The 18648-nt window shown below is 51.3% G+C and overlaps 1 protein-coding gene across 5 annotated transcripts in view; it reads left to right on the top strand.

The window, feature by feature from the left end:
• HPS1 (Hermansky-Pudlak syndrome 1) overlaps positions 1-18191 on the top strand; it is a 23937-nt gene extending 5746 nt beyond the window's left edge. Inside the window, exons 3-19 of one of the 5 annotated variants that reach the window (XM_008588661.1) lie at positions 2137-2274; positions 2495-2637; positions 3799-3907; positions 4931-5091; positions 5711-5813; positions 6372-6470; positions 6636-6705; positions 8681-8730; positions 9997-10164; positions 10247-10426; positions 11014-11075; positions 11596-11730; positions 11811-11876; positions 12920-13064; positions 15055-15168; positions 16862-16944; positions 17459-18191. In XM_008588661.1, the coding sequence (XP_008586883.1) occupies positions 2137-2274; positions 2495-2637; positions 3799-3907; positions 4931-5091; positions 5711-5813; positions 6372-6470; positions 6636-6705; positions 8681-8730; positions 9997-10164; positions 10247-10426; positions 11014-11075; positions 11596-11730; positions 11811-11876; positions 12920-13064; positions 15055-15168; positions 16862-16944; positions 17459-17621 (1989 nt within the window). In that variant the 3' untranslated portion in view covers positions 17622-18191. Of the gene's footprint in view, positions 1-2136; positions 2275-2494; positions 2638-3798; positions 3908-4930; positions 5092-5710; positions 5814-6371; positions 6471-6635; positions 6706-8680; positions 8731-9996; positions 10165-10246; positions 10427-11013; positions 11076-11595; positions 11731-11810; positions 11877-12919; positions 13065-15054; positions 16490-16861; positions 16945-17458 lie in introns of those variants that run through there. The other 4 variants (XM_008588658.1, XM_008588659.1, XM_008588657.1 and 1 more) reach the window with 4 other exon arrangements.
• Positions 18192-18648: the final 457 nt, after the last annotated feature.

The following is an 18648-nucleotide window of genomic DNA, read 5'->3' as shown; positions in this document are numbered from 1 at the left end:
GAGAAATAGTTTTTAAATAACCTATAATTCTACCACCCAGAGCCATTAGCTTTTTAAAATACTTTCCTTGGGTCTTTATATTTTATATAGTTGGATCATACCACACTTACAGTTTTATTTCCTGGATTTTTTCTCTCTTGCCATTATATCAAAATCATTCTTTCATTTTGTTAAATATTCTCAAAAACATAATTCTTAAAGGAAGCATTATATTCCAGTATATGAATAAATGTATTGTCATTTATCTAACCATTTTCATAACACTGGTCATGTATATTGCTTCTAGTTTGCAATCATTATTGCTGTAGGGAACGTTGATGCTTGGTTTATCCCATATATGATTATTTTCTTAGGATAAATTCCTAAAAATAGAAATATCAAGTCAAAAGCCATTTAAAGACATTGTACCACTGTATAATTCCACCAAGATATGAGAATGACCCTTTGCACTTTACATACACCAAATATTTCATCTCCTCCCACCAAAAGAAAAATTCTTGCTATACTTGCAGGAAACACTACTTTTAAAATGAGTTGCTGTATGCAATCTAGATTTTTAAAAGACTTTTTCATTAATATAATTTGTTCATAACCATTCAAGAAAATCATGGTATGTGAATAATTCAACAAACATTTGTTCTTGCCTATATGGGGGCATATTCATTCAACAAGTATTAATTGATAACCTACTATGCGCCAGCCTCTGTGGATAAAGCAGTGAACATAGCAACATATCCCTGCTCTCATGGAACTTGGAGTCTAAAGAGAGAAGATGTACTGCAAACCAGATGGCAAATAAACACCACGAGTTCAGGTAGTGATAAATGGTCTGAAGAAGTTAAACAGGTGTGGGGCGGGGAGTGGGGGCAGGGTAGCCCAAGGGTGGTGAGGAAAGGAGCCATCTCTGAGTGGGGACCAGAGTGATGAGAAGGAACCGCTGTGCAGGCTTGACTGGCAGACACTGCAGCAGCTGGGCGCAGACCTTGGTTCCTGAGTGCTGAGAATGTTGGCAGGAAAATATGCTCTGTGCTCCTGTGTCCCACTGATATTTTAAATGCTGCACATTACCACTGGCCAGTTGCCTATTTTTCTTTTCAAGGCAAGGTCTTACCCATCTCCGTGTAGATTTCACAAGCTCCGAGTTAGGACTGTGCACTCCCCATATTTCATCCAACTCTCCTGAAATCAGCCTGGGGAAGGTCAGCTGTTTTCCACCTTTCTTTTCATTCCGGGGTGGGAAATTTGAATTGTAACCGTTCCACTGGCATTATCCCATTTTTATTCACAGATTTTCAACAAATTTGTCCAGTTCCTTTTTGGTTTTGTTTATTCTGTTTCTTCTTTTGGAGGCCAGTGAGAATGGGTGGAGGAAGAGCTTATCTAAGTAATGCATACTTGTTGCAGAAAATGGGGAAAGTACAGAGACAAAAAGTAGAGAGAAAAGATCACTTGTAATCTCTATATTCAGAAATAATAACTCTTAACAATGTTGACTTTCTTAATATTTTTTCAGTACTTTGTTTTTTCTATGCCTTTTTAAATATAGAGCATTCACATCTTTTTTTAAATAATATAACAGTGTATCAGAGGAATTCGCCATGTCACTGAAACACTTAACATTTTAAGTAGCTATAGACTCTTCCATCGTTTAGATGTACTGTTATTTATTTAACTGTTTCTCTGATATTGAGCATTTGCACTTTTCCTCTCTTGTTTGCAGTTGTAAAATGTGCTATAGTGAACATCTTTGTTCATTTATCTTTGTCCCCATCGCCAATCATTTTCCTTAGAATAATTCCCCAAAGTAGTCCATGCCAACCAATGGTACATGTAGCAAAAGTCCTTTGAGTTGGCCAGTTCTCGATTGAGTTGTGGAAATGTGGCCTGCTTCCTTGCCGGTTCCTTCTAGATTGAGAGCCTGAATAGCACAGTTAGTTTGCTGACCCTTCCCAGCCCCCTAACCACTGCCCCATGTGTTGGAAGCAGTCTCTTTGTCCCCCTCCCTAGCAGGACAGTGATGCCCTCCCAGGCAGGCCTACCAACGTGGAGCCCCTTGATGTCAAGGCCTGGGTCCTGTCCGTCCCTTTGTCCCTGGTGTCCAGCCCACTCTAAGTGGCGTTGCTTTACCCTCTGCAGCTCCCTGCCCTGGAGGACCAGCTCAGCACTCTCCTGGCTCCAGTCATCATCTCCTCCATGACGATGCTGGAGAAGCTCTCAGACACATACACCTGCTTCTCAGCGGAGAATGGCAGCAGCCTGTATGTCCTTCACCTGGTGAGTGTATAGCCCTGGGGCCCACGTTCCTCTTCCCTCAGCTCCATGGAGAGTCTGCTGCCTCTCCCTTACCTTGAACTTTAGACTCCTTTAGAAGGCAGAAACTGCATCTTGTCAAGGTGCCCTGGGACCTGAGCCTCCCCTCACTTGTCCGAAGAGATCAAGGCAGATGAAAGGAGTCCCACAGGGGTGGCTGACCTTGGCCCGGCTGTGCCCACAGTTTGGAGAATGCCTGTTCATCGCCATCAATGGAGACCAAACAGAGAGCGAGGGGGACCTTCGGCGGAAGCTGTGCGTGCTCAAGTACCTGTTCGAGGTGCACTTCGGGCTGGTTACTGTGGACAGCCAGCTCATCCGAAAGGAGTGAGTCCTCAAAGCTGGCCCCTCCATGCCCTGTGCTAAGTACCCTTGCTGGGCTGGGCAGCCCCCACGAAGCTGCCATTCCACACTCTGCCCCTGGCTGGGTCCCTGAGTCAGAGAAGCAAAGCTCAAGGGAACCTAGAAGACCACATGGCCTGACCGTCTCATTTTACATATGGAGAAGCTGAGGGCCAGAACTTAAATAACCTTCCCGAGGCCATCCAGCTGGTTAGTGTAGTATCCAGCCTAGAAACCTGAGCTCAGGACAGTCAGTCCAGTTCTCTTCCCATTCCAATATCAGTCATCTGTCATTACAGACCTGGTCTGAGCTGATCCTCTCTTTCTTCCTAAAGAAGCTGTAGACTCTGCCTCCAGACAGATGCCTGCCCATGCACACACACAGTCTCATGAATATTTTCTGAGGGGTCAAACCCCCAAACCCATCTCTGGGCCCATAGTAAAGAATTTAGCAAAAGAGAGTATGGTTCAGGGTATACACTGAAGTGAGAAGGATCCCAGAAAAGGAGCTCAGTTGAAATGTGGACTCAGAAGAGAGAGGTTCCTGGTGGGATCACCCCCTGATTCTCCAAGATGAATTGGGAAGTTGCAGAGTTGGAAACTCTGGGTCTTTTCACTTTTGCAGCAATGCGAGCAATACCCATATTGAGGCACTTATCAAATGAACAAATATCATTTTGTGAGTCATTTTGGTTTCGGTGGCAAATGCTGCAGGCAGCGGATGCCTGTTAAGGGACTCGTCAGCATTTGAGATGCCACACCCCTGTGTACAACCCTGATGGCAAACCAGAGTTTTCTGTTTTCAGTGACCTTGGGGGCATGGAGAGGTACAGAAAGCTCAGGCACCCTCCTGGCTCTCTCTAGCTGGCTTTATGTGATATGTCTGTGTGTGAAAGAGGCTGAGGAGTGATGCGATGTGCTCAGGCGCCTGACTCCTGGCTCTGGGCCCATCCCACCACACTCCGCAGCTGGGGCCCAGCCTGAAACATGGCCTCTTCTGTTCTTTGTGGGCTCTCCCAGTTTTATTTGGTCATGTCACTTATGAGTTCACCCAGCTCTGACTCTGATCTGGGACTGATCCTTCTGTTTGATGGGGATGAGCGGCTTTGTCATGGTCTCTCCTGTTCTCTCTGGCTCTGCCCCCAGGCTGCGGCCCCCGGATCTGGAACGGCGTGTCCAGGTGTGGGAGCACTTCCAGAGCCTGCTGTGGACTTACAGCCATCTGCGGGAACAGGAGCAGTGTTTCGCTGTGGAGGTGACTACTGGGTGCAGGAGTCCTCAGGCCAAGGAGGTGGCAGGTCAGAGGGGGCATCCAGCTTTAAGACCATATTTTGACCTTAATGAGTAGGGGAACAGGCAGGCCCTGTAGGTGAGTCACTGCCTGGCTCACCCCAGCCTCCTCTCAGGCCTCTTGTCCTAAGCACTGGTCACATGACACTTCCTTCAGTTTCAAGAATACTCTGTTTAGCTCTGTCCAATGTGGATGTCAGTCACTACACGTGGCTCTTAAACACTTAGAAGGTAGCTAGTTCAAATTGAGTTAAGCTATACATATAAAATACACTAGATTTTGATAACTTAGTACAAAAAAATAGTATTTTAGACATATTGGGTAAAATAAAGTACATTGTTAAAATTAATGTCACCTCTTCCTTTCCTGTGGTTACTAGAAAACTCTAACTCGCGCCCTGGCCTGGCCGTGTGCTGCAGCTGCGCGACACTGCTCCGCGCTCTCCCACCTCAGCCTGTGCCAGTGCTGTTTCCTTGGCTCGCTCTGTTCTTCCTCTACCTCTTCCTTTCCTGTGGTTACTAGAAAACTCTAACTCGCGCCCTGGCCTGGCCGTGTGCTACAGCTGCGCGACACTGCTCCGCGCTCTCCCGCCTCAGCCTGTGCCAGTGCTGTTTCCTTGGCTCGCTCTGTTCTTCCTCTCCCTTTCTCTGGCAGCCCTCCTAGTTCTTTAGATAACAGTTTAAAGGTCACCACCTCGGGTCCCCTCCCAGGTGGGTCTGTGCTCTTTTTCTGTGGTTCGGTTCTGTGTGTGTCCTGCTCGACGCTTCCTGCAGCTGGCACGTACTCTTGACTGTTCCCTCCTTACTTTGTCAGCCTCATCCACTAGCATCAGTGACCCAGACCCTAAGTCTCAGGAAGGTGGGACCATGCCAGTCGTAGTCTCCCTGCTCCCAAGTGTGGACTGAGCAGATGCACCCCCCAGCCCAGGGTCTGGAGCCAGGGAGCAGGGTTGGTGATGTGGCTTCCTCTCCCTGCTCATGTGACCAGGCTGTGGAGCGCCTGATTCACCCCCAGCTCTGTGAGCTGTGCATAGAGATACTGGAGCGCCATGTCATCCAGGCTGTCAACTCCAGCCCCGAGCGGGGCGGCGAGGAGGCCCTGCATGCTTTCCTGCTCGTGCACTCCAAGCTGCTGGCCTTCTACTCCAGGTGAGCCCCAGCTCAGTCCGCACGTGGCCTTTGCCCCTTCTTACATGGCCCTCGCCCCTTCTTATGTCCTCTTCCTGAGAAGCACCGCTTCCTGGGCCAAGGAAACCTTCAAGACCCGTCTCTTCCATGAAGACTTTCCAGATTCTTCAGTTCCTCAGACCCTCTCAGTGCACTCATTTCTCTAAAGTATTTCTTCCTGGAACCATGTCCTAGAGTCTGGATTTAGAAGAACTTTCTTTTGTGCTGTTATTGGTCTCTGGTGCTTTCCTGTTGGTAAATTTTTTTTTTTTTTACACAACTAAGTTTTACTTTAAAAATTGATGAGTTAACTAATTTTATTTATACTTTGCCTGTCTCCAGAAAGGATTAAATTAGCTGGCACATTTGTAGACTCCTTGAGGGCGGGGGCCAGGCTACAGACTCCCTGAACCTGCCAGGCTCATGTTTACAGGCTGCCCGTTTCCTGTCTCTGCAGCCACAGTGCGAGCTCTCTGCGCCCTGCCGACCTCCTCGCACTTATTCTCCTGGTTCAGAACCTCTACCCCAGCCGGGCCAGGCTACAGACTCCCTGAACCTGCCAGGCTCATGTTTACAGGCTGCCCGTTTCCTGTTTCTGCAGCCACAGTGCGAGCTCTCTGCGCCCTGCCGACCTCCTCGCACTTATTCTCCTGGTTCAGAACCTCTACCCCAGCCAGAGCACAGCGGAAGATGATGATGCCCAGGTTGGTGGCAGCTCCCTGGGCAGTGGGAGGCTGTCAGGGAAATGGCTCAGAAAACCAGCCTGGAGAGTGGGGGTCAGGCTTCCTGGGGAGGCCGTGGTCCCCAAGTCACAGTTCTAGTCATGTGGTTGGTATGACTTTTTTCCTGCTGCTTTCAGATATAAGGGGAATTCTGGAATGCAGGTGGTCTAGTGGGTTAAAAGTGCAGATTTTTGGAGTCGGTCGTGGTTTGAAACCCAGCTTTAGTGCTTAGCTGTGTGAGCTGAGCAAGGACTTGCCTCCCTGAGCCTTGATTCCCTTATCTGTGCAGTGGGGATAATGATGGCATCTGCCTCTCAGGGTTGTTATGAGGCACAGAAGAGACAAAGCACATTGAGCCCAGCAGTGCCTAGGGCATGGTGAACACTCGGTGAGTGTTAGCAACACCATTGACCTTGTCGTCAGCAGCAGTGGTAGCGGTAGCTCTCAGGGCTTCTCTGTGAAGTGCGGAGAGACAGAGGACGGATGGGAAGCAGGCAGGTCAGGCATGCACTAACCCGTGTGTCCCCTGCCCTATCACAGCCTTCCCCACCGAGGCCCCAGAGAAGCCAGAACATCCCTGTGAAGCAGGCCTGGAGCCCTCATCCCACAAGCCCAGCCGGGGGGAGTTCTGCAGAGACGGTGTGTGCTGTGCGCTGCGTGGAGGACAAAGGGGAGGGTCTGCCTCAGCCATGTGGCCAGGCCTTTCCCACCTTTCCTGCCTCTCCCAGGAGAGCAGGGCCAGGCTGAGCCAGCTGGGACAGCCTCTCCTGGCCCTCAGCTGAACCGCCCTCTTCTCCCTCCCAGGAGACAGACAGCTTCTCCCTCCCTGAGGAATACTTCACACCAGCTCCTTCTCCTGGCGAGCAGAGCTCAGGTGAGGCCTGGGGAGGAGGCGGCAGTGGCAGCATGGGGCAGTGCCAGTCAACAGCTCCTGGGAATGTCTTAGGATTCAGCGGATCCCACACCTTATAAGGGTCCAAGCACAGATACCCACATTCCTAGCACATGGGATTCTGTCTGCAGCTCCCCCGTCTTCCCTACCAGTGCCAGCAGGATTCAAGGACTGTTGAGACCACATAGATGATCCCTAGAGCTTTTTATGACAAGTGGATTTCATTTAAAAATTTATCTATGTGTATTCTCAGCTTTATCTTTCTTTTCTGTAATTAATAATGGAGTAAAATTAAGTAATAATCATTTGATTTTAAGTACATTTTAAAATATAAATATTCCATCTCTATTGTTTATGCCTTATCTGTTTTTCCAAAGTATATGGGTAAACAATAAAAAAACTGTAAATATTCGAAATGTTGACAACAACAAAAAAATAGACAACAGTGCTTAGAAGTAGATAAACCAAAATCCAGGCTGTTGTATGTCACTACAAATGAGCATTACATTTATCTCTGAAGTTCTTAGGGGAAAAAAAAGGAAGGAAAGCAAGCCAGGGTTTCAGGAGGAGAAACTTCTTTGGGAACTAAGTGTGGAAAGGAACTTCCGGTGTGGCTTCCTTAAACCACGGTGTGGCTCCCAGCCCCAGCTGCACATTAGAATCACTGGCCAGCTTCAGCCAGTCCAGTTCAGGCCCAATAGATGGGCCTGGGGCCCAGGTGTGAAAATTGCTCCAGGTGAATTCAGTGTGCCTCTGGTAGTAGTGGTTACTGCTATGTACAAGCTTAGGTTAAACAGTGGTTCTCACCCAGCTGCAATTGGACTCATCTGGAGATCTTTAAAAACTACTGAAGCTAGGCCTGTTCCCAGAGATTCTGACTTAATTGGTCTGAGCTGTGGCCTGGGCTTCAGGATTTTTAAAAGGTCCCCAAATGACTTCCATGTGCAGCAAAGGTTGAAAACCATTAGGTTAGATGTTCTTAACTTTAGGACCTGGAACCTGCTTCAAGGAGCCTGGGACCCCCTGAGGTTTTGTGCCAATTCATATATGCTTATACATTTTTCTGGGGTGAGGGTCCATAGCTCTGAGCTCTCCATGAGCCCAAGATACATTGATCACTACTCTTGGGTGATCTTTGAGGTTCCTTCTTACCACTCCCTTCCCTCATTCATCACGATCCTCCTCCTGGCCCCTCTGTCTTGGTAGTTTTTTTATGCCTCAGAGCTGTAAGTAATGCTGTTTTGCTGCACACAGAACTCACGACTTACAAATGGACTGAGTTCCTGTCATCCATTTTAAAATCAGGTGTTTGAAAAGTAGGAACACACTTTCCCTAGAGAAACATGATTATAAATAAGGGTTATTTGGAATGAAATATGAGGTAACAGTATTATTACAAGCACGTAATATTTCATATATACGGTGGGCTCAGTAGGTTTTTGTGAGCAATACAGTACTAGGAAGGAAACCTAACTCAGTTCCCAGCACATAGTAGGTAAAAGTTTGCTGGCTGACTGAACGAATGGACAAGTGGAGATGGTGTGGCTGACTCCTGGGGCAGACGGCCTGAAGGAAGAGAAGGCAAACACTAGGAGGAGATAAGGGGTCAAGGGCAGCGTGCAGAGGAAAATGCATTCCCCCCGACCCCCAGTAACCAGGTGCAGGTGCATCCTCAGGAGCTCAACTCCCAGCAGCTGTCTCTGAGAAGCTTCTCTCCCCCCGGCTGCTTTAGCCCTGGTACTGCGGAGTTCACCTTGCATTTGCCAGCTGGGAGAGGATGAGCAGGGGAAGAGCCGCTCCAGCTGTACTAGATGGCCCTTGCCCCACCTGGTGCTGCATGCTGAGCTACCAACAGGGCAGGGCCACCTATGTCTCACCCCCCTTCTGACATTCTGTTGGGCCATTATTTACATTCTCACAGTACTTATGTTGTTATGTTATTACCTGCGGCCTACAGGTAGCATCATCTGGCTGGAGGGGGGCACTCCACCCACTGACGCTCCTCAGGTGAGTTTCTCTGGGCCTGCTTGGTGACTAGCTGATCTGAGATGTTGTGATGAGTACTGGGGACTCTGAGGGTTTCGCCTCCAGGGTGACTCCCCACCAGCACCACCCTTCCTCCTGCCCACCTCAGGGCTGGACAGTGGAGGGGTCTATCCCTGTGGCCAGGGCCCAGGGAAGGGGATAGCAGGGGGAGGGGTGATGGGTGACCTTCCCCCTCCCCCTTCCCCAGGGCTGGGCCTCAACTCCTGATTAGTCCTCACCTTCCCCGCTGTTCTTGGGAATGAATATCCTACTGAAATTTTGATTTTTTTAAAAAACAAGATTGTAAATATGTTTATGGTAGAAAAATTTGGAAATACAAAAGTATGGAAAAGAGAATAAAAGTTACTCTCAATCCCATCCTCAAAGTGAGTTTAACAAAGTATTTCCTTCTAGTCTTTTTTTCTGTGATTATATACACACGTCCACACACTACATATGTCTGTACACACATTTTTTAATCATATTTAGATCCTAATGTATTTTATTATTCTTTTTCATGTGAGCATTTTTCCATTCACTAAGCACTCCTCAGTAGTGTGGTTTTCAGCAATCGTTCAGGTTCCCCACATGTATATGTTATTTATTTAGCAAATTCTTAGAGCGATCAGTACATTGTTTCCAGTTTTTTGCTATTATATATAACACTGAAGTGACCTTAGAAGTTTTTCTGGCATCTCTAATGATTTCCTTAATTCTCTAATTTTTCCCACCAAAGGCTTTCTTACATCTCATGTTGTATGCCTCAGCCTCCCCAAATTGAGCAGCTGTCAGGATGTTCTGAGAGTGACCGAAATGACAGAATGTATTTAACTTTAAATGCCTTCATTTAATTGAAAGCATGGGGAAGGAGCCTCTTCTCTCCCATCCATTAGTGTCTATTTTCCTGCCTTTTTTGGCCCCTTTTCTACCACCCACTCCAGCTCCTATCCCCTTTTCTACCACCCTGCTGGGTATCCAGTCCCGACTGCAGGCAGAAAGTCTGGAGGAGAAACTGAGAGAGAGAGAGTGAGAGCGAGAAACCACGAGAGCAGCAGAACTGGAGCTGCCAGGGCAGCCTCAGCAGACTGCAGGGGTTTAAGAACTGGGATCTCTGGGAGGTAGACATTGTTATTCCTCATGGTTCACAGGTAGGACAGCGAAGGGACAGCCAGGGCTGGACCAGATGTGGGGAGGCTGACGGCTCTCCCTTCCCTACCCACTTCTCACGCAGCTCATCTCCCTCCATAGATAGCTGAGGACACCCTGCAAACGCTGATTCCTCATTCCCCAGAGCCTTCCAGCCCCAGAAGGATCTTTCTGGACACCAACATAAAGGACAGCCACTGCCCCATGGCACCACACACCATGTACTGCCTCCCCCTGTGGCCGGGTATCAACATGGTGCTCCTGACCAAGGTGCGGGAGCCCTCACCCTGCCCCGGCAATGCTCAGGGCCTAGGCAGCTTCACCACTGGCCACCCTTTGCTCCTCCCCTCAGGTCCCCAGCACCCCCCTGGCCCTGGTCCTGTTCCAGCTGCTGGAGGGATTTTCCGTGTTGGAGAAGAAACTGAAGGAGGGGCAGGAGGCCGGGAGCTCCCTGCGGTCCCAGCCCTTTGTGGCAGACCTGCGCCAGAGGATGGACAAGTTCGTCAAGAACCGAGCGGGGCAGGAGATTCAGGTGAGGGCCACATCCCAATGCAGCTACCCTTGGAGGACAAGAGGAGTCTGTCCACCCCACGTGAGAAGCCAGTGGTTCTGGGTCCCTGTCCCTGCTCTGCCACAGATCTATGATCCTTGGTTTCCTGTTATGGAATGATAACAAAGACTTAACAGCTGCTCTTTAAGTTTTCAGAACTTCTCTATGTGAGTTAGGCAGCACACAAATTATAATTCCCATTTTTAGATGAGGAAACAGGCCACCCGCAGCAGCTGCTGCTCCTCGGCATCCAGCCCCACCCAGCTGTGCCGGCCTTGGGGGCTCCCCTTGTCCAGTCATTCTGATGGCTTCCATGCACAAGTTGTGCCCATCTCAGCAGTGAACCCCATGCTCAGACCTGGAGACTGCTCTTTAACTCAGCACCTGCCCAGTGAATCAGACATGGTGTAGGTGGTGTGCCGAGTGCTCGTGGGGCTGCTGGAGATGCCAGCTTTGTGGGGCAAGGGCAGACTTGCCTGGAGGCCTAGGGCCCTCAGCCCAACATGGGAAGGGTCTCCCTGGATCTCCCTGCGGGAATACAGTCTCCAAGCTGCCTGTCCTCCTCACAGAGTACCTGGCTGGAGTTCAAGTCCAAGGCCTTCTCCAGAAGTGAGCCGGGATCGTCCTGGGAGTAAGTGGTGGGCCCTGAGGACAAGGGGTGAGTCATTTGGAGAGGGGCTGTTTCTCAGACTGCGTTTCCCTAGGCCAAGAAGGAGAGGGTGCTCAGGAAGGAGCTTATGAGTAAAAGAGGGCCTGGGGAAGCCTGAATTCAGCCCGCCAGAGGCGGGAGGGAGGCTGGGAAGGGGAGGCCACAGTGGAGGGGCAGGGCTGTGAGGTCCCAACACTGGGCTCGAGCCACAGCTAGTGCTGACTCGGGTACCACCTTGGCAGGTCACTTCTCATTTATCAGCGAAATGATTTCAAGCAGGGAGATTTCATCCCATGTCCGTGGAGCAGCACATGGGGAGAAACTGGGGGGCTGCTTCCCGGCTCAGTGAGTGGCCTTGTGCTTGATCAGTATGGCCCACACAGGACAAGGCACCCCCCACCCCAGGTCCTGCTGTCCTGGTGCAGGAGCAGGGGTGGCCACACAGGTGAGGCGCACCCCCAGGTCCCTTCCCGCTGTGATGCTCTCACCTCTGGGTCCCCAGGCTGCTCCAGGCATGTGGGAAGGTGAAGCGGCAGCTCTGTGCCATCTACCGTCTCAGCTTCCTGACCACTGTGCCAGGCCAGGGAGGCGCACACCTGCCCCAGCACCTGCAGGACCATGTCCAGAAGCTCATGCAGTAAGTGCGTATGTCCCCCTCAATAGCCAGAGCAGGAGCATGGGGCTCGCTCCTCACAGCAGCCCCTGCTTCTCTTTCAGGGAAAAGCTCAGGGACTGGAAGGACTTTCTGTTGGTGAAAAGCCGAAGGAACATCACCATGGTGTCATATCCTGACGCCGAAGCCAGGAGAGTTTGTCGTGTGTGCGTGTACATGCGTGTGCGTGTGTCCTTCCCTGCTCACCGGAAGGACTGCAGGCTCTGGGGAGGGAGAATACGTATCCCACCACCTCATATTCTTCTCTCTGAGGAAAATAACAGGAGACAATGTCCCATGTACCTCGTCTGTGGGAACGCTGCATGCTGAAATTTCAGAAGTTTCCGCTGTCCCAAAATTCATTCATAAGGGCCTTAAAGATCCTTTGTGTCAGTGTTACTCAGCTGGCAGAATGGTAATAGGTATTCCACGAGGGTGGGCACAGGACTGCCTGTGGACTGGCTGGTGTGAGGGCCATGCCTGCCTCCTCAGATCCTGCCAGTGCACGGTGGCGTGTGAAGGCTCTGAGCAGGCCTGCCGTGAGTGTTTATCCCTGTTTAAGAGACCATTTTCAAGACGTATTTGACCCTTTTATTATGGGCCACTAGTTTTATTGAATTCTGATTTCACATGGGACTTTATATAAAGCAGCTTTTCCTGGATTAAAATGTCTGATGCATCAGGCCTCAGTCTCCTGAGACTTTGGACTTCAGTGGACAGCTTAAAGGAATGCCACAGGGCTTCTTGAGCCGGCAGCCACTGCCCTCTCAGGGGTGTCTCTTCCCACCCTTGAGGCAAAGAGTAGAGATGAGCAAGATCACGGGGAGGTGCGTGGCTTGGGCGGCCAGCCGGGCTCAGTCGTTGGTTGTGTGGCTCCACTCACGCTCCAGCCTGGTCGTGCATGTACCTCCCAAGCTGCTCCTCCCAAAAATCATCAACTGTGAGCATCCCATGTCCTTGCAGGGCCCAGAAGTGCCCATGTTAGATGTGTAAGTGTCAACAAGGATCTTAGAACTTCTCAAGGCTTGGGAGCTGAGAGTGCCAGGGAGAGAGTTCTAGGGAAGCAGGGACAGTGGGCTTGGCTGAAATGGAAGCTGGGGACAAGGACAGGAAACACCTCCCCCCACCCCCACGCCAGTTCTTGGCTTTACAACACCTTAACTCAGACTCTCACCTACCTGGAAGACTTCCCAGGCTTGGTGCACTTCATCTATGTGGACCGCACAACTGGGCAGATGGTGGCCCCTTCCCTCAGCAGCAGTGAAAAGACATCATCGGAGTTGGGCAAGGGGCCCCTGGCTGCCTTTGTCAAAACCAAGGTAACCAACCACTCCCCTGTCCCTGGCACTCTTCACTGCCCATTGGATGGGACATGCTGAGGCCTGAACATGGCCCGGGAAGAAGGAGCCCCTCCGTGCTCTGGGCTCCCGGGAGGCTCTGGTCACCCCCACCCTAACCCTCACTGCACTCTGTCAGCATCTGCATGCTCTGTAAGAACAGAGGCATGTCGTCTTGACCTGCAGGCCCGGTACCCAGGGTGAGCAGGCCTCTGGAGGTTGGGTGGCACTTCCTGGGTGTTCTCACACACCTGGGGTTAGCAACGTGCTCTGGGCAGCCAGGCAGGGGAAGACATGACCAGTGCCTGGCAAAAATAAATGCTCAACAAGTCTTTGTCAAGTTAACTAAAATGGACAGAAGAACTGCACGGGGGATTAGTTTGGGCATCAGAATTTAAAACTAGGTGTTTCCTACTAAGGAAGCATTCTCTGGGAGTTCTTTCATTCTCCTAATTTAACTGACTCTTCGTGGCAGACTCACATTTTTGGTGGGAAGGAGAGATCTCTACCACATTCTGAAAAAGCAGTATATATAGATATATGTGTATGTGTGTGTATGTTTGGTCCAAATAAAGTCTGTCCTAATGGTTCAAACAAGATGGGCAGCAAGGCTTTTGTGGGAAGTGCAGCTCTGCCTCTTTCTAGTTGTGTGGCCTTGGGCGTTACTTAGTCTGTTCCAGTTTCCTCATATGTAAAAGAGGTAACAACACTATATTTACATTGTAGAATTATTATAAAGCTTACATGAGATGATGCATGTAAAATATTTAGCACAGCATGTGGCACAAAATACAGATGCAATTCGTGGAGAATTTACTGGTATCATCAGCAACAACAACTTCATCTTCATCTCCCTTTCTGGAGATAGTGGGGTCATCTTGGGACGTTTTTTCCCATCGTGTTTCTGTGCAGTTTGTTGCGGTCGAGATCCCTCTGTATATGCAGTTGTGTTCACCACATTTGCATTCCACATTGTATCAGATGCATTTCCTCATGCCATTAATTCTTTATAAACATGATTTTGAGCAGATCCATATCAGTCCATCATGTGAATGTAACATAATTTACTTTACCATTTCCCTGATGTTTGAACAATTAAATTGTTCCAGGCTTTCGCTGTTATGAATAATTGTGCTGTATACACCTTTCGTGTGCACATCTGTGTCCTCATCTCTGATTATTTAATCCTCAGTGTGGAGTCCCAGAAATGGAGTTACTTGGTCAGCTGGGAGGAATGCTTGTAAGGTTATTGATGCATGTTGTCAAACTGCTTTCCTGAAAACTATAGCCAGTCCATGTAATTGTATGCAGATTTAATTAGCTATTACATCGCGATTGTTTTGGAGTGCAGCATGCCTCCCTTCCACTAAGGCTTTCAGTGAGAGTGCTCATCGGCCTTTTCCCAGCCCAGGAGGTGGGCAGAGCTGGCTGTCCCTGCTGCCTTCCCTCAGCTAGTTCACAAGCCTGGTGACAGTCCCTGCATTAGGCAGAAAAACATCCCTGAGGGTCCTGTGTTTGTGTCCAACCCTTTGGTGAGCCCTGGTTTGGATTTCACCCCGCAGAGGACGCGCCTGGATCAGGGTGTGCTGCACATTCAGATTCACCCTCCAGCACCTTCCTGGTATGGAGCAGGTGACCCTAGACAGAGGAGGTGTTTCCAGGTTGCCACACCTTGATCTCCTATTGTGTTAATTAACAATGTCCCTGGCTATTTTCTGACCTCAATGATCAGTTTAGTAATTTATGGCTTATGTATAAAAAAGTTATATAAAGTGTTTTTACTTGTATTTTATCCCCACTATAATTGGAAGGGTAGTTCCTCCGTAGGTCTATCCAGTAATGATCTATTACTGAGCTCCTGCTCTGAGCCAAGGTCCCGGGCACTAATGAGAGGCTCCTGGCCCTCAAAGAGCCCCTCAGCGGAGCGCTTTTCTTCCTTCCAAGTGACGGCTGCACTCTCCTCCTTTCCCAGGTCTGGTCTCTGATCCGGCGGGCACGCAGATACCTGCAGAAGGGCTACACCACGCTGCTGTTCCAGGAGGGAGACTTCTACTGCTCCTACTTCCTGTGGTTCGAGAATGACATGGTGGGCAAGGCCGGGTCTCTGGGGCAGGATGGTCCTGATCTGACTTCCTTTCTTCTGAACTGTGTTCAGTCTCTGTCTTCACCTCTTCTTGCCCTGGGTGGACGGACAGGTGAGTGCTGCGGTTGGGACCCAGCATTCAGAGGCCGCATATTCACGTGGGCATTCAGCTTTGCTCTGTGGTCCTCCACACATCCATGTGACAAGTTCGTGCCCACTGTTCCCATGGTGCTCAGGCCGCACATTCTCCAGCAGGGCCTCAGCATCATCAGCTCCACCTGCAGAGCATGGCACTGTTGTTCCCGTGGTGTAGGTGGGTGAGCCGGAGTCCAGAGCAGTTACTCAGCCTGCCCACGGTGACGCTGGCAGGATGGCTCAGGGCCCTCGCCCCTGGGCCTGGTCATCTTTCTCTAGAACTCACTGCACTGCAGTGTAGGTGCTGGCTGTGGGACCTGTCCATCTGCGGTCTCTCTCCCCCTTTCTCTCCTCCTTCCCCTCTCCTTTGCTTTCCTTCTGTTCCTCTTTTTGTTTTCTGCTCACTTGTCACCTTTGGTCATTATTCCAGCTCTCTAAGGATCGTTCCTTCTACCCCTCACAGCCCCTGTCTCTGGGTCCCCGTACTCCTGTCCCCTTCCTTGCCCTTTCTGCTCATGTAGTGCAGTGTGGTTACTGGGGCCTTCCGCCACCATTCTCTCATTCCACTCTCACAGCCCCATGCAGCAGTTGGGCAGATGGAGACACCGATGCTCAGGACAGCAGCCATCGTGGCCAGGGCCGCAGAGGTTATAAGCAGTGAAGCCAGAACCCAGGCTCAGCTCTCCTGACCTGCAGGCTCCCACCTGTCCTCTGTGCCCTCAGAAGTGCTAGCAAGTTCCTTTGCCCTCTACCTTAGTTTCTAGGGAGAGATGAGTCTGTATGCTTGGGAGGCCCCGTGGGGTAATAGGATGAAGTAGAGCTGTGGTGGGGAGACCCAGGTTTGAGTGCTGCCTGCTCCACCCAGCCTGTGCGGAACCACCCCCTCACCTGCAGGGCGGCTGCACAGGTGGGCATCAGGTGAGAGCGTCTTCAGGAGTGCCATGATCGTGCCCCACAGCGCTGAATCCCTTTCCCCACCTTCTTCTACTCTGGGAATCCCCATTTCTTCCACAGCAGATACTTGGGCCTCTTGATCATGCCTTGCTCTTCACAGCCCTGTGTGAAACCCCCACCCCTACCCACGCCGCCTCCTGGTGGGCCCCACCCCACATGTGCCCATCACTGGTCCAGCCTCTTATTGTTGGTGACAAGAGCTACTGTGAGCACCATCCCTGAAGTTCACCAGGCGGCCTCTTGATCATGCCTTGCTCTTCACAGCCCTGTGTGAAACCCCCACCCCTACCCACGCCACCTCCTGGTGGGCCCCACCCCACATGTGCCCATCACTGGTCCAGCCTCTTATTGTTGGTGACAAGAGCTACTGTGTGCACCATCCCTGAAGTTCACCAGGTGTCCAGCCTCTTATTGTTGGTGACAAGAGCTACTGTGAGCACCATCCCTGAAGTTCACCAGGCGCCCGCTGTTGTTCCCCCACACAGATGAGAAAGCACCGAGCACACAGCAGCAGGGCCACGCCAGGATGCAAACCCAGACTCCAGACCACCTTCTTCCCCACACCTGTGGCCTCCCCATCCTTAAGACCCTTTTCTTCCTTCCTCAGGGCTACAAACTCCAGATCATCGAGGTGCCCATCCTCTCCGATGACTCGGTCCCCATCGGCGTGCTGGGAGGAGACTACTACAGGTGCCGCCGCCTCAGGGCTGCTGGGAACAGTCGGGGCACCACGTGTGGGCAGCGGGTACCAGCTCCCCACAGGGGGAAGCTCCTCCTCCAGGGGTGCCCCACCCCAGGAAGTGAGGATGCCGCCCTGGGAGCTCTTCTCAGGCTGCCCAGCGCCCAGTGGGGGAGGAAGCCCGTGGAAAGCGCAGTTGAGCTCCTGCCCATCTTCCCTGTTGGTGCCAACTCAGCAACATGGGGAGACGTCTGTGCTGGGCCCAGAGCTCCAGCTGGCTCCTAGCCTGGACACCACCCTTGTCAGTGAGGATTGAGGGCCCAGAGGAATGTGCCGGGGTCTGGGGCTAAGCCCAGGCAGCTTAGGTCAGTGAGGAGCAGGAGGAGGTGCCACGGCCCCGGTGCTGGAACCTAGCGAGATGCCCACAGGGTGGGCATCTAAGTGCCTGCCCAGGGCTGGAGAGGCCCCGGCACTGGGAGGAGGGCCGTAGCCTCATGCCTAAGTCCTGTCCCTTTCCTCCCCCAGGAAGCTCCTCCGCTACTACAGCAAGAGCCACCCGGCTGAGGCCATCAAGTGCTACGAGCTGCTGGCCCTGCACCTGTCAGTCATCCCCATGGAGCTGCTGGTGCAGCAGGCCGGCCAGCTGGCCCGGCGCCTGTGGGAGGCCTCCCATGTCCCCCTGCTCTAGGCCCCTGCTCTAGGTGGCCCTCGCAGTCTGCCTATGCACCCTGTTCTGCAGCCTGTGCTAGAAATGTTCCCCACACAAGAGCCACCTCCTGGCTATAGCAGCCATCCTGAGGGTGGGGCAGGGTCCTGGGGTAACCCCAGGGTTTCTTAAACTCCACCCAGACCACCCTCTATGCAGGGTGATGACCAAACCCCAGATCCTTCCCCTGGAGGAAGAGGGAGGCCCAGGAGTTTCCGTTTGCCACCTTAGACATCCGCTGCTTTGAGGCTGGAGATGGCAGCACCTCTCCGTTTCTCCCCACGAGACAGGGAGGAAGTCCCCAGTGCCTAAGGCTGTCTGAAGACACTGACTCCCCCTTTTCTGCTGTTCTCTGCTATTTCCTACCCCAGAGCTGGGTTTGAATTCCAGCTCTGCCACTTCCTCTCTGCAGCTCTGGGCAAGTTTCTTAAACTCTAAACCTATTTCCCTGCATTCAAAGTGACAACACCTATGTCAGGGTGGTTCTGAGGATTACAGAACACTGGCAGGTGCTCAATAAACGTTGGTTATTGTTGTCATGTGAGCCCAACATGCCTGTGCCTCTGGACCCTTTTGTTGGTGTGATAAGCCCTTGCTAAGTCCTAGCCCCTTCACGCCCCCTTGCTTCTGCCCTGGAGCTGTGGGGTTTGAGCTCCTGGCCCTGGGCCAGAGATTTGGATTCACTTGGTCCATGTGGAGCCCAGGATTTGATGTTTTTAAAAGCTTCCCAAGCAATCTGGCGTGCCCAGGATTGAGAACCACTGTTCAAGGGGTACAGCCCTTCTAACCACGAAGTTCCAACCCTAGAGTGAACACAAGGACAAGAGACGATCAGAGCACTGGGGCTGGGAAGCATCTGATGCTCTTGGGCCAAGAGGCCGGCGCAGGGCTGGAGAGCAGTGACGTGGCAGAAATAAGCATCCACCACAGCGGAAGGAGGGACGCCTTCGTGATGGCATAAAGGAGCCAGGCCCTCTATGTCTACGGCCTTGAGCTGAAATCTGTGCAG

Source organism: Galeopterus variegatus, unplaced genomic scaffold (genome assembly GCF_000696425.1).
Source record: "Galeopterus variegatus unplaced genomic scaffold, G_variegatus-3.0.2 Scaffold4942, whole genome shotgun sequence".
NCBI lineage: Eukaryota > Metazoa > Chordata > Mammalia > Dermoptera > Cynocephalidae > Galeopterus > Galeopterus variegatus.
The sequence above is the reverse complement of the archived record's forward strand: the minus strand, read 5'-3'. Positions and strand labels throughout refer to the sequence as shown.